The 16,480-nt window shown below is 37.9% G+C and overlaps 1 protein-coding gene across 2 annotated transcripts in view; it reads right to left on the reverse strand.

Annotated features, from left to right (window-relative positions):
• The window catches only part of DNAJC3 (DnaJ heat shock protein family (Hsp40) member C3), a 91,738-nt gene that overhangs the window by 11,152 nt on the left and 64,106 nt on the right, over positions 1-16,480 (reverse strand). For both annotated transcript variants that reach the window (XM_077855169.1, XM_077855170.1), the window contains exons 8-9: positions 10,215-10,320; positions 10,010-10,130 (exon numbers count right to left, since the gene is read on the reverse strand). In XM_077855169.1, the coding sequence (XP_077711295.1) occupies positions 10,010-10,130; positions 10,215-10,320 (227 nt within the window). The remainder of the gene's footprint in view (positions 1-10,009; positions 10,131-10,214; positions 10,321-16,480) is intronic.

Consider the following 16,480-nt stretch of genomic DNA (forward strand, 5'->3'; position numbering starts at 1 on the left):
CAACAGTATATGGGAAAAAAGTAAGGACCTAACAAAAGGAAATGGAAATAGAGTTTAAAAAGACTAGAGAGAAAAGAACAGCTTTATATAACAAGTGGCTAGGAAAGTGAGAGGGCCCAAATATTGTGGTTCTTACAACCAGTGGGGCTTAAAGCCTGGAATTTTAGGAGTCAGCTTGCTTGGCTCTGGGAGAAAAGGCAAAGCAAACAGGCCGTGGAGACACAGCATGGAAACCGCGATCTGAAGAATACCTAGGGCACACAGTGGGCAGGTTACTTGCTCATTTCAGAGTGTGTCCCAGAGAGGCAGCATTCACGGAGACACCCCTGCCCCCTGCCCTCAGGATCAAAGGAAATGGTGGCCACCACCATTTCCCTGTGTGGTCCCAGCATAAGCACAGACCTGCAGGAACCAGTGCAAGGCCAACACTTGCTACCTAACTTGCTTACACCAAGTCCCCCCAACGCTGTGCCCTAGAAGAACCATCCTTCAACCCAGTGGGGCAGGCACCCTTCCCCAGACCAGCACAAACCCCTGCCAACACTGCATCTTCCCATCTGGGTTTTGCAAGGCCTTGGTTCCAGTGGCAGTGGCAACAGGTGATATTTCACAAGCAGACTAGAGCACACCTAGTTAAAACTTAGGTCGGTACCAAACACTGTCCACAACAGGCAAAGAGAGCCTTTGCAGACAAAAAGCCTGAAGGATAAAGTGGCCAGGACACAACAGACAAGTACACACTAAAGACACTCCTGGAAGAGAAGGGCCTTGGGGAATGGGGCACATCACACAGCAGGACACTACAGGAGCTCTTCTTCATAAAGCCACTGCCCTTAAGAACAGGAGAGGAAGCTGACTTTCCTCACACATAGAAACAGGCACCAAAACTTGGACAAATGAAAAAACAGAAGAATTATGTCCCAAATGAATAAACAAGATGAGGCCATGGCTACAAATCTAAGTGAAACAGATCTAAGTAACATGCCTGATGGAGAATTTGAAGCAATGAATGATCATAAGGATACTCACTGGACTTGAGAAAAGAGTAGAGAATATCAGTGAGATGATTAACATGGAGATAAGGAATAACATAGAGATAAAGGGCTCAACGAACAAAATGAGAAACACATCTGATAGAAAGAAGAGTAGGATGGAAAAAAGAGGAATAAATTAATGACCTATAGAAAAGTAATGGAAAGTGATCAAGCTGAACCAAAGGAAGAAAAAAGAATTATGCAGAACAAGAATAGACTTAGGAAACTCAGTGACTCCATCAAATATAATGACATTCATATTATAGGAATCACAGAAGAAGAGAGAGAAAAGGGGCCAGAGAATTTATTCAAAGAAATAACAGCTGAAAACTTCCCTAATCTGGGGAAGGAAATACATATCCAGATCCAGGAGGCACAGATCCTCCCCAACAAAAGCAGATCCACAACAAGACATACTGTAATGAAAATGGCAAAAACAGGGGATCCCTGGGTGGCTCAGCAGTTTAGCACCTGCCTTTGACCCAGGGCATGATCCTGGAGTCCTGGGATCGAGTCCTGCATTGGGCTCCCGGCATGGAGCCTGCTTCTCCCTCTGCCTGTGTCTCTGCCTCTCTCTCTCTCTCTCTCTCTCTCTCTCTCTCTCTCTTAAATAAGAAAAATAAAAAATAAAAATAAAATGGCAAAAATACAGTGACAAAGAAAAAATATTAAAAGCAAGACAAAAGGGATCCCTGGGTGGCGCAGTGGTTTAGCGCCTGCCTTTGGCCCAGGGCACGATCCTGGAGACCCGGGATCGAATCCCATGTCGGGCTCCCGGTGCTTGGAGCCTGCTTCTCCCTCTGCCTGTCTCTGCCCCTCTCTCTCTCTCTCTGTGTGACTATCATAAATAAATAAAAAATTTTTTAAAAAAAAGATTAAAAGCAAGACAAAAGAAGACAGATGCATACAAAGGAAGGCTCATAAAGCCATCAGTGGATTTTCCAGCAGCAACTTTCCAAGCCAGAAAAGAGTGGTATAAGATATCCAAAGTGCTAAATGGGAAAAAACTATATCAAAGAATATTCTATCCAGCGAAGCTATCATTTAGAATAGAAGGAGAGAGAGGCTATCCCAAACAATAAAATTAGAGTTCATGACCACTAAACCAGCCCAGCAGGAAGTATTAAAGGGGACTCTCTGACTGGAAAAGAAACACAAAAGACCAAAAAACACAAAAGAAATAAAAAGGAATATTTATGTAAGGAATCAGTCAAGGAACACACAAAATAAAAGGATACAAAATAGGACACCATATACCTAAAACATGGGGGGAAGAACAGGTTAAACTTAAATGACCATCAACTTAATATAAATTGCTATATGTGGAAGTTTTATACAAACCTAATGGTAACCACAAATCAAAAAACACGAATAAATATACAAAGAATAAAGAGAAAGAAATTCAAATATATCACTAAAAAAAAACCCAGCAAGCCAAGAAAGACAAAAAAGGATCAGAAAAAACTTCAGAAACAACCACAAAGCAAGTAATTAAGATGGCAATAAATACATATCTATCAATAATTACACTGAATGGAAATGGACTAAACATTCTAATCAAAAGACCTAGGGTGGCAGAATGGATAAAAAATTACGATTCACCTATATGCTGCCTACAAGAGACTCATTTTAGACCTAAAGACACCTACAGATTGAAAGTGAAGAGATGGGAAAACATTTATCATGCAAATGGATATCAAAAGAAAGCTGGAGTAGCAATAGTTATATCTGACAAACTGAACTTTAAAACAAAGACTGTGATAAGAGACAAAGATACTATATAATAATAAAGGAGACCATCTAACAAGAAGATAAACAATTGTAAACAGTTATGCACCCAACACAGGAGCATACAACAGCTAATAATCAACATAAAGGTACAAATCAATAATATAACAGTATGGGACTTTAACACCCCACTTTACATCAATGTACAGATCATCCAAACCGAAAATCATCAGGGAAACACTGGCTTTGAATGACACTGGAATGAATTTAACAGATATATTAAGAACATTCCATCCTAAAACAGAAGAATACACAATCTTTTCAAGTGCACATGGAATATCCTCCACAACAGATCACATAGTAGGCCACAAAACAAGCCTCAACAAATTTAAAAAGACTGAAGTCATACCATGCATCTTTTCTGACCACAACACTATGAAACTAGATGTCAACTCCAAGAAAAAATCTGGGAAGATCACATGCTACTGAAATAACATGCTACTATACAATGAATAATCAATAAAAGAAGAAATTTTAAATTACATGGAAACAAATGAAAACACACAGTTCAAAACCTTTGGACACAACAAAAGCTGTTCTAAAAGGGAAGTTTACAGGCCTCCCTCAAGATGCAAGAAAAATCTCAACCTAACTTAATAACTAAAGCACCTAGAAAAAGAACAAACAAACAAACAAACAAATCAGCAGAAGGAATAAAGATTAAAGCAGAGGGCAGCCCGGGTGGCTCAGCGGGTTAGCACTGCCTTCAGCCCAGGAACTGATCCTGGAGACCCAGGATGGAGTCCCACACCAGGCTCCTTGCATGGAGCTTGCTTCTCCCTCTGCCTGTATCTCTGCCTCTCTCTCTCTCTGTCTCTCATGAAATAAATTTAAAAAAGATTAGAGCAGAAATAGAACAGATCAATGAAGCCAGAAGCTGATACTTTGGAAAAAAACAAAAAAAATTAAGAGACCTCTAGCCAGACTATCAAGAAAAAAAGAGAAAGAATGGGGAAAAAAAAAAAACAACACAAATGAGAGAGGAGAAGTAACAACCAGCATAACAGAAATATAAACAATTAGATTATGGAAAACTATGTGAAGATAAATTGGACAACCTAAAAGAAATAAATTCCTAGAAACATAAAACCTACCAAAATTGAAACAGAAGAAGAAATGGAAAATGTGAACAACAACAAAAAAAAAAGTGAACAGATAGATTACCAGGAAAGAAATTGAATCAAGAATCAAGTATTGCCTACAAAAAACTCCAGGACCAGATGGCTTCACTAGGGAATTCTACCAAACATTTAAAGAAGAGTTAATACCTATTCTCAAACTGTTCCAAAAAATAGAAAAGGAAAGTAAACTTTCAGATTCATTCTATGAGGCCAGCATTACCCTGACACCAAAACCAGATTAAAACAACAACAACAACACAATTACAGGCCAATATCTCTGATGAACATAAATTCAAAAATCCTCAATAAAATACTAGCAAACTGAATCCAACAATAAATTTTAAAAAATCATTCAACATCATCAAGTGGGATTTATTACTGGGCTGCAAAAATGTGGTTCAGTATTTGCAAATCAACCAACATCCCACCAGTAAGAGAAAGGATAAGAACCATCTGGTCATTTCAAAAGATGCAGAAAAAGCATTTGACAAAGTATAACATTCATTCATGATAAAAACCCTCAATTAAGTAGGTTTAGAGGGAACAAACTTCAACATAACAAACACCATATATGAAAGACCCACAGCAAACATGCTCAATGGAGAAAAACTGAGAGCCTTTCTCTAAGGTGAGGTACAAGACAAGGATGTCCACTCTCACGACTTCTATTAACATAGTACTGGAGTGCTAGCTACAGCAGACAACAAAAAGAAATAAGAGGCAAATTGGTAAGGAAGAAGTAAAACTTTCACTATTTGCAGATGACATACTATACACAGAAAACCCAAGATTCCACCAAAAGACTGCTAGAACTGATGAACAAATTCAGTGAAGTCACAGGATACAAAAATCAATCTACAGAAATCTGTTGCATTTCTATACATCAGTGATGAAAGAGCAGGAAGAAAAATTAAGGAAGCTATCCTAAAAAATAATAATAATAATAATAAATTTTTTAAAAGAAAGCTATCCTATTTACAGTTGCATCCAAAATAATAAGATACCCAGGAATAAACCTAACCAAAGAAGTAGAAGACCTGTACTCTGAAAACTATAAAACACTGATGAAAGAAATTGAAGACAACACAAAGAAATGGAAAGACATTCCATGCTCACGGGTTAGAAGAAGAAATATTGTTAAGATATCTATACTACCCAAAGCAATCTACACCTTTAATGCAATCCCTCTCAAAAATGCCAACAGCATCTTTCACAGAGCTAGAACAAACTATCCTAACATCTGTATGGAACCACAGAAGACCACAAATGGCCAAAGCAGTCTTGAAAAAGAAAAACAAAGCTGGAGGCATCAAAATGCAAGACTTCACCTTATATTACAAAGCTGTAGTCATCAAACCAGGATGGTGATGGCACAAAAACAGACACACAGATCAAGGGAACAGAATACAAAATCCAGAAATACACCCACATTCATATGGTCAATTAATCTTCAACAAAGCAGGAAAAAAGATCCAATTGGGAAAAAGAGAGTCTCTTCATCAAATGGTGTTGGAAAAACCTGGACAGCCACATGCGAAAGAATGAAACTGGACCACGTTATTACACCATACACAAAAACAAATTCAAAGTGGATTAAAGACCTAAATGTGAGGGACACCTGGGTGGCTCAGTGGTTGAGCATCTGCCTTTGGCCAAGGGTCTGATCCCAGGTTGCTGGATCGAGTCCCACATCGGGCTCCGTGTGAGGAGCCTGCTTCTCCATCTGCCTATGTCTCTGCCTCTCTCTCTATCTCTCATGAATAAATAAATAAAATCTTTAAAGAAAATAAAAGACCTAAATGTGAGACCTAAAACCATAAAAGTCCTTGAAGAGAGCGTAGGCAGTAATCTCTCTAACACTGGCCATAGCAACTTTTCTCTAGATAGGTCTCCTGAGGCAAGGGAAACAAAGGCAACATACACTATTGTAACTACATCAAAAAAAAAAAAGCTTCTGTACAACAAAGGAAATAATCAACAAAACTAAATGGCAACCTACCAAATGGAAGAAGATATCTGCAAATGACATATCCGATAAAGGGTTAGTATCCAAAATATATAAAGAACAGAGTCACAAGTATGAGCACCTCAATCCACCCCTCAAATTGAGAGACCTAGGATTCCCATTATCAATTTCTCCAGGAGGTTGTTTAATTGCCATACTTGTGACTCTTGTAAATCTCAACACCCAAAAAGCAATCCAATTTAAAAATGGGCAGAAGACATAAAAGACCTTTCTTCAAAAAAGACACCCAGATAGTCAACAGACACCTGAAAAAATGCTCATCACTTATCATTAGAGAAATGTGTATCAAAACTATAATAAGATATCACTCAAAGCTGTGAGAATGGCTAAAATCAATAACACAAGAAACAACAGGTGTTGACAAAAATGTGGGGGAAAAATGAACTCTCTTAAACTGTTGGTGGGAATGTAAACTGGTACAGCCACTCTGGAAAACAGTATGGCGGTTCCTCAAAAAGTTAAAACTAGAACTACCCTACATCCAGCAATCACAATACCAAATACTTTGGTATCTACCCAAAGAATATGAAAACACTAATTCAAAGGAATACATGAAGTTTTATGTGAATAGAAGCATTATTTACAATAGCCAGGATATGGAAGCAGCCGAAGTGTCCATGGATATAGATGAATGAATGAAGATGTGATATACATTTGTAATAGCATGTTATTCAGCCATAATAAAGAATGAAATCTTGCCATTTGCAATGACATAAATGGAGCTAGAGAGTATAATGCTAACTGGATTAAGTCAGAGAAAGACAAAATACCTATGAATTCACTCATTGTGGAATTTAAGAAACACAGCAAAAGGAGCAAAAGGAAAAGTAGACAAATCAAGGAACATACTCTTTTTTAAAGTAATCTATACATCCAAGGTGGGACTCGAATTTACAACCCTAAGATTAAGAGTCACATGCTCTACTGACTGAGCCAGCCAGGCGCCCTTCAGACTCTTAACTATAGAGAACAAACTCATGGTTATGAGAGAGGAAGTAGGTGAGGGGATGGGTGAAATAGGTGATGGGAGATTAAGGAGTGCACTTGTCATAATGAGCACCCAGTGATTAAAATAAAAACTTAAAAAAAATGGCTAAGATAACCAGTTTTATGTTATACGAATTTTCCTACAAGTAACAATTTCAAAAAATTTATGGTACAGTCACACTCAAATTCAGGATGAATTCTAAACCCCATACTCTTTCGACTAGGACCTTATTGATAAATAAACTACATTCATTCATTCAGCAAATATATGACTGCCTGCTATGTGTCAGGCACAAGGAGCAGAGATGGATCACTTAAATAAAAGAGACACAGGTCCTCATATATCATATAGCTTAAGTTCTAGCCAATAAAACTGCTTATGTCATAAGGACATCTGAATCATCCTTATATTCAAAGGAGCTTTATTGATTATTTAGTATTGCTTCAAAGTCAGTTTGCTCCTCTCAAAAGCTATGAAAAGAATTACTCATATAGATCTGAAGAGCCTCCTTCATTTTTCATGTTTTCAGCATTATCCTCAAACGACAGTCTTATTTTACTTACTTTCTAGTGAGTGGAATCCCCTAATATTTTTCCTGATGATTCTGTCATAATCCCCAAATTAATCTCCATGTTCCATTATTCACTAACCTAAACACTGTTTTTCTTTATTCATTATATTCCTACCTCGTTTTAAACTGCTTACTTAAAGGTAAACCAGTAAACAGAATTAAAAAGCCCTCATATTTTAACATGGGATTTCAAAATATGATTTAGCCTAGTTAAGTAAGATTATCACTCCTCTACATCATTCACTAAACTTCCAATTCAAAACAAGTCAAGTAATACCCTTCAGTTTCAGATATACAGGTCTCCTTGGCATCTCAATCCACCCCCCAAATTGAGAGACCTAGGAATTCCATTATCAATTTCTCCATAAGGTTGCTTAATTGCCATACTCGTGACTCAAACAACCATTTATTTAAAAAATATTCATTTGTTTGACAGAGAGCACAAGCAGGGGGAGAGAGTACATGCAGAGGGAGAGGGAGAAGCAGGCTCCCGACTGAGCAAGGAGCCCAATGTAAGGCTCAATCCCAGGACTGGGATCGTGACTTGAGCCAAAGGCAGATGCTTATTAACCAACTGAGCCATCCAGGCACCCTCAAACAACCATTTTACTCTAAAACCATAATTCAGAAAGATTCCCTACTGTATAATCCAAACATACTAACAAAGACAAAGAATAAACTACTTAAAAGAAATTTTTAAAGGAAAAAACAGACTCCAAAGACATAGCTATTCTGTTAAATTAGTACTAAGCATCTTTTTCATCAAGAATGAAGCTGTCAAGTTTCTCTAAAAAAAACAAATCAGTTTACTATTCAATCACAAAAGCATCTTCAAATTATCTGTAGCAGCCTACAAGATTTAACCTTCTTTTAACAGCTAAGCTTTTTATATTCTGCAACTTCTCTAATTTCACAATTAGAGTTGAGGATTGACAAAAGTACCTTTGATGAAGAGTTCCAAAAACTAATGGCAATGCAAAATCTGAGAGCCAATCTCACTGAGTAGACACAGTAGCTCAAACGTGAAAGAACAAGGATGCTAACAGGATCTTCTTGAAGATCATTTTGATTACGTACATTTCAAGCCTCAATCAAACCTCAAGGACTATACTAAAAAATGTCCCACAAATAGCAGTAACTATAGTTGTTATCACTCATCGGAAACTGCTTAGGAGCTAGATTCTTTTGAAACTGTGAAAAAAGCAGGAAAAAAAGTGAATAATCAGTGTGCCTTAAAAAAAAAAAAAAAAAGAGGGGTGCCTGGGTAGCTCGGTCAGTTAAGCATCCTACTCTTGATTTCAACTCAAGTCACAATCTCAGGATCATGAAATCAAGCCCTGCTAAGCATGGAGCCTGTTAAGATTCAATCTCTCTCCCTCTCTCTTTCCATCTCCCTCTACCCCTCCCCACCTGCACACTCTTTCTCTTAAAAAAAAAAAAAAAAAAAAAGTACCACAAACCTATCTGAATTATCATTGCTGCAGATACAGTCTCATTGCATTTAAAATGTTATCAAGGATTACGACTTACCATAATATAATTACTTTAACATGACATTAAATTTAAGACATATTAATAGCTTCACACTTCACATTTTATCATATAAATATTTAGCACTTAAGGGGGGGGGGGGGAGCACCACAAGCCTAGTTTTACCAGAAAAATACTCTTACCATTTTCAATTTAAAATGCTTTACCTGATTTGAAATGAAAACTTTGCAATAAGGGCTATAAGGCTCTCTTCTTTTAAAAACTGTTTTTCCTAAATGTTCATAGCATACTGCCAAATGAAAAAAGTCACAAACAACAAATATGAAAGGATTCTTTTTTAAACATATATATTATTGTATATGCCTTAGTTATGTTCCAAAGATAGGACTCTGCCCTTATTTATTTAAGACCCTTACAACATCTAGCAGGAAACTCTATTACCTCAGCTTGAACAAAGCAACTATCCAGAAGTCACTCAATAGCTCAATGGTCCAGAAGACCATTTTATATTCAGGCATATATGACACATATATGTATGTTACAGGTATAATATGTATACTGTGTATATGCACAGAATATATCTATACATGCACATGCATAAAACAAACTAATATATATGCACAGAAAAAGTCTGAAAGATCTAAATCCCAGATGAATAGCAATTAGCTCCAGATGATATGAAATCTATTACTCAAATTTTCTATTTTGCTATTTACCTATTCTAACTTGTCTACAACAAATAAAGGCTAAATTTTTTTATTTTTATATTCTACTGAACTGGTTTCAAGAGCAGAATGCTATCCTCATATGATATACCTTTCAAGTTCCAGTAAGGGAGAATAATTTTCAAGTTCTCTGCCATTTTCCTACAGTCATCAACATTTTTAGCTACTCTGGTAAACTTATTCTAAACAAAAGGATGTTAAACATGTACTAATTTCATATACACCAACTTTTAGGTACTGCAAATCAAAATCCTTAAAGATTTACCTTCATCATACATTTCCTCTATTAAATAGGCCTCTGCTCGATCTTTCAGAGCATTCACATTGTCAGGTTCCATCTGTAAAACTTCAGAACATATTCGAATAGCTTCAACAGGCTTCTCATCCTACAAATAAATGTGAGAAAATGATTTATGGTTGTTATTCCACATATTAAGTTTTTACATTTCTGGGAACCAATCAAATCTTACCTTAGAAAAACAGTGGCAAATCCTTTCTTTTGAACGAATCGTATATTCAGAAACAGTTGGCTCTGTTTTCATGACAGATTCATATTTGCTGGTCGCATCTGTGTATCTATGAATGAGCATATCATGATGAGTAACAATGAAATTCTATTTCTAGAGCTAAAGAAAGGACCCTCTACTCTTCACTATATGTTGCTTAATCAATTCAACTGAATGAGCAGGTGGCTTCAAACACTGCTTTTACTTTATTAATCTGCAGCGGCAAAAAAGGCACCTCTGCAATCAACAGGAGATAAAACACACAATCAAAGGAAATGTGTATGTACAAATCAAAGCATACCTGTGAGTACCAATCAAACTAAATGATTAATTTCTTTTTAAATTTTTATTTATTTATTTACTTAAGAGAGAACACGAGCAGGGGGAGAGGGAGAGGGAGAGGGAGAAGCAGACTCCCTGCTGAGCAGGGAGCCCAACATGGGGCTCGATCCCAGTATCCTGGGATACTGGGATCATGACCTGAACTGAAGGCAGATGCTTAATTGACTGAGCCACCTAGGCACCCCCAAAATGATGAATTTCTTTACAGAAAAATACTCATGATTTTGAAACTCTGTAAAACACCTTGTGAAAGTCTGACTTACACAGAGCATTTTCAGCAAAACAAAGATCAGGTTTTATTTCTTGGTTACTATACACCTTCATGAACTAACAGAGCCCATTAGCTACATGTTACTTTATATAACAAATGTCAATATTCACAGCTAAGTACAATGTAGTTTCTTGCAGAAGGAAACTGCTTAAATTCTCAGTTTTCTAAGAACAGTAAAAGCTATTTCGGCATTTTTTTAAAAACTAGTGAAAAGTATTAGTCATGTTATATACTAAGTTAATTTCCTCAGCAATGGCAAACGAAAATTTCTATTTTTACACCACTGTAGCACATTATTCCCAAAATGTACTACAATCTTCACATTTAAATGCTGATGAATTAAAACACAGACTTAAATATAACATTTAAAACAGAAGCTATCAATTTTAAAATCATAGCTGGGATATTGTTCTGCAGTTTTTCAAGAGGGTCCAATACTCTCACTGAATCGAGAATACAAAACGTTGCTTTTAGCCTTACAACTACATCTGAAAGTATGATTAGCTAAACCTAAAAAGTTCAATTAGAAAATAACTGCACTTCACTTAAAAAAAAAAAAAAGAAGCTAGCTTTTGGAAAAGTGGAACAGGTGTACTCTCCCCAGTTCCTCCAACTACGTACAATTAAATTAAAATACCCAAGGCATTACCTATTTGTAAAAATATGAAAAGACTCAGAAAGAGAAGAAAGTAGACCATTTGAAGACGGCACATTTAGACTGAACTCACCCCAAATGCTGTGTTCTTTTTAATGCTGATATGCTTATGTTTTATGCACACAAATCAAAGTCGTGTCGATAATACAGATGTAATATACTTGTTAATTCTACACTGGGCACTGTGGCTGGGCAGGTAGCTATACTTGTGGGGCTGGGAGCTCAGACACAAGGAGGAAAGAATCCTCGTGTTCACCATTAGTATCTTGGTCAGACCTAAATTCTTCAGTTTCTTCACACCAAACTGGATAAGAAGATACTAATGCATGTTTAGAATAAACTTCCAATTTGCATACTTTGCTTAGAATTTGAGGGTAATTTTGTGAAAGACAATTGTCAGATTATTGGAAATTTGTTATAATAGAGAAGACATTTTGTCATATAAAATTCATATTTACCTCTTACATTTGTTAGAGACACCGATGCACATAACTTGACTTACATTGATTTTGTTTCATTAATTAAAATAATGGTAAAACTTAAAAAAAAAAAAACCAAAAACATAACTAGGGACCTTAGGACCTGAGGGAAACATAATATGGTAAACTTCCTGGGGCTGGGGTTTTTTTTTTTGGCTTCATATACCTCAGACATGGAGCTGAAAAAGCCAGCAACCCAGAAATGCCAGTGGGTGCAGACAGTTATACCAAAAACCCAGCAAAAGCCGGGTCTCTCAAGCCGAAGAACCTGGGAAGGGCAGCCGAACAAGATGGAAAGCTTTTTGAAAATAACAGCTCTACTCCAGCCAAACCCCACAGGAAAGAAAGTAAGGTCCCTCCCCTACCAAGGCTAGCAGCTCCAGAGGAGAGCCTCAGCTTCCTTCTGTTCTGGTAAGGCTATGACAAGGAGCCCACACCCCTACCAAGGTGTTGTCAGTAGGCCAAGTGGGGAACCAGGACTTTGACCCATGGCTGGAAATAGTGCCCCGAATCCTCAGCTGCTCCCAGCAGTAGTGAGAAGCCCCATAATTGAAGTATCAACGAAGGTCAAGCGGGACACCTCTGCCTCCCCAACAGCAACGAAATGATGCCCACCCCTACTTTGCTGGAACCATGTCAGAAAAAGCCAGCCAAAACAGAAGTTTTAATTTAAAAACAGTCTTACAAAATCACAGTATGCGGGTGTCAATTAAAAACCACGCATCATACCAAGAAACAGTAAGATCTCAAACCGAATGAGAAAAGGACAGTTCCAACCCCAAAAGGACAGACATTATAACTATCTGACAAGGATCTAAAAGCAGCCGTGCAAACAGCAGCAGTGATACAGACACTCACAGTGAATGAGAGCAACAGGCAGCCTCGGCCTCAGCTACAAAAGAGTAACCAAATGGAACTGAAAAACAGAAAAATCCAAGTAACAAGTTCACTGACTATGCTTCAGCAGCAGAATGGAGGTGACCAGATCTGATCAGAAGAACATGAGCTAAGAAAAACGAGCAGAGCTTCAGACACCTGAAGGGCTGTCCAGGAGAGCTAATGTTTCCATCAGCTAGAACCTAGAACAGGAAGGTTGGAAAAGTACCCCAAGAAATAACAGCTGAGGGATCCCTGGGTGGCGCAGCGGTTTGGCGCCTGCCTTTGGCCCAGGGCGCGATCCTGGAGACCCGGGATCGAATCCCACATCGGGCTCCTGGTGCATGGAGCCTGCTTCTCCCTCTGCCTGTGTCTCTGCGCCTCTCTCTCTCCCTCTGTGACTATCATAAATAAATAAAAATTTTTTAAAAAATCTTTAAAAAAAAAAAAAAAGAAATAACAGCTGAACTTCCCAAATGTGACAAGACATAAACCTATGTATTCTAGAAGCTAGTAAACTCCAGATAGGATAAAAACAAAGAAATCCACACCAAGATAGATCAGAAACATGTAAATACTTGAGAGAAAGGAAAAAGTCTTGAAAGCAGTCAGAGGAAAATGCCTTATTTTTAGAGGTAAAACCATGAGACTAACAATGATTTCTCTTCAGAAACCACAGAGGGCACAAGAAAATGGTACAGTATTTTTCAGGTGCTGTAACAAAAAGGACGGTTAACCCAGAATCCTATACCACAAGAAGATTTCTATATACTCCGTGTACATGTCTTAGACACCTTAGACACATTATCTTTTACAACTTATATGTCTATCTCCCACAGTAATCTAGAAGCTTCTATTTACTGGAGTTCGATTTGTCTGATTTGTCAACATATAGCATAACAACCCATGCTCATCCCATCAAGTGATCCCCTCTGTGCCCGTCACTCAGTCACCCCCCTGCCCCAACCTCCCTTTCCACCACCCCTTGTTCGTTTCCCAGAGTTAGGAGTCTCTCATGTTCTATCACCCTCTCTGATATTTCCCACTTATTTTCTCTCCTTTCCCCTTTATTCCCTTTCACTATTTTTTATATTCCCCAAATGAATGAGACCATATAATGTTTGTCCTTCTCCGACTGACTTACTTCACTCAGCGTAATACCCTCCAATTCCATCCACATTGAAGCAAATGGTGGGTATTTGTTGTTTCAAAGCAAATGATGGGTATTCGTTGTTTCTAATGGCTGAGTGATCTTCCATTGTATACATAGACCACATCTTCTTTGTCCATTCATCTTTCGATGGACCCAAGGTTGCTTCCACAGTTTGGCTATTGTGGACATTGCTGCTATAAACACTGGGGTGCAGGTGTCCTGCTGTTTCACTGCATCTGTATCTTTGGAATAAATCCCCAGCAGTGCAATTGCTAGGTGGTAGGGTAGCTCTATTTTTTAACTCTTTGAAGGACCTCCACACGGTTTTCCTGAGTGGCTGCACCAGTTCACATTCCCACCAACAGTGCAGGAGGGTTCCCCTTTCTCCACATCCTCTCCAACATTTGTTTGCTGTCTTGTTACTTTTCCCCATTCTCACTGGTGTGAGGTGGTATCACATTGTGGTTTTGATTTGTATTTCCCTGATGGCCAGTAATGCAGAGCATTTTCTCATGTGCTTGTTGGCCATGTCTATGTCTTCCTCTGTGAGATTTCGGTTTATGTCTTTTGCCCATTTCATGATCGGACTGTTTGTTTCTTTGCTGTTGAGTTTAATAAGTTCTTTATAGATATTAGATACTAGCCTTTATCTGATGTGTCATTTGCAAATATCTTCTCCCATTCTGTAGGTTGTCTTTTAGTTTTATTGACTGTTTCTTTTCCTGTGCAGAAGCTTTTTATCTTAAGTCCCAACAGTTCATTTTTGTTTTTGTTTCCCTTACCTTCCTAGATGTATCTTGCAAGAAGATACTGTGGCCAAGTTCAAGAAGGGTGTTGCCTGTGTTCTCCTCTAGGATTTTAATGGATTCTTGTCTCCCATTTAGATGTTTCATCCATTTTGAGTTTTCTTTGTGTATGGAATAAGAGAATGGTCTAGTTTCATTCTTTTGCAGGTGGCTGTCCAATTTTTCCAGCACCATTTATTGAAGAGACTGTCTTTTTTCCAGTGGATAGTCTTTCCTACTTTGTTAAATATTAGTTGACCATAGAGTTGAGGGCCCATTCCTGGGTTCTCTATTCTGTTCCACTGATCTATGTGTCTGTTTTTGTGCCAGTACCACACTGTCTTGATGACCACAGCTTTGAAATCTGGCATTGTGATGCCCCCGGCTGCAGTTTCTTTTTCAGTATTCCCCTGGCTATTCAGGGTCTTTTCTGATTCCACATAAACTCTCTGAAGAAAGTCCATGATGTTTTTATAGGGATTGCATTAAATGTGTAAATTGCCCTGGATAGCATTGACATTTTCACAATATTAATTCTTCCAATCCATGAGCATGGAATATTTTTCCATCTCTTTGTGTCCTCCTCAATTTCTTTCAGAAGTGTTCTGTAGTTTTTAGGGTATAGATCCTTTACCTATTTGGGTAAGTTTATTCCTAGGTATCTTATGCTTTTGGGTGCAATTGTAAGTGGGATTGACTCCTTAATTTCTATTTCTTCAGTCTCATTATGCGTATAGAAATATCACTGATTTCTGAGCATTGATTTTGTATCCTGCCACACTGCTGAATTGCTGTATGAGTTCTAGCAATCTTGAGGTGGAGTCTTTTGGGTTTTCTATGTACAGTATCATGTTATCTGCAAAGAGGGAGAGTTTGACTTCTTTGTGAATTTGAAATCCTTTTATTTCTTTTTGTTGCCTGATTGCTGAGGCTAGGACTTCCAGTACTATGTTGAATAGCAGTGGTGAGAGTGGACATCCCTGTCTTGTTCCTGATCTTAGGGGAAAGGCTCCCAGTGCTTCCCCATTGAGAATGATATTTGCAAAAAAAAAAAAAAAGAGAGAGAGAGAGAGAAAGAATGATATTTGCTGTGGGCTTTTCATAGATGGGTTTTAAGATGCTGAGGAATGTTCCCTCTATCCCTACATTCTGAAGAGTTTTGATCAGGAATGGATGCTGTATTTTGTCAAATGCTTTCTCTGCATCTATTGAGAGGATCATATGGTTCTTGTTTTTTCTTTTGTTGATATGATCTATCGCGTTGATTGCTTTACGAGTGTTGAACCAGCCTTGCATCCCAGGTATAAATCTCACTTGGTCATGGTGAATAATATTCCTAACGTACTGTTGGATCCTCTTGGCTAGTATTTTGTTGAGAATTATTGCATCCCTGTTCATCAGGGATATTGGTCTATAATTCTCCTTTTTGGTGGGGTCTTTGGTTTTGGAATTAAGGTGATGCTGGCCTCATAAAATGAGTTTGGAAGTCTTCCGTCCCTTTCTATCTTTCAGAACAGCTTTAGTAGAATAGGTTGTTTCTTCTTTAAACGTTTGATAGAATTCCCCTGGGAAGCCATTTGGCCCTGGACTTTTGTGTCTTGGGAGGTTTTTGATGACTGCTTCAATTTCCTCCCTGGTTATTGGCCTGTTCAGGTTTTCTACTTCTTCC

The sequence above is a fragment of the Canis aureus genome, chromosome 17 (genome assembly GCF_053574225.1).
Source record: "Canis aureus isolate CA01 chromosome 17, VMU_Caureus_v.1.0, whole genome shotgun sequence".
Taxonomy (NCBI): Eukaryota; Metazoa; Chordata; class Mammalia; order Carnivora; family Canidae; genus Canis; species Canis aureus.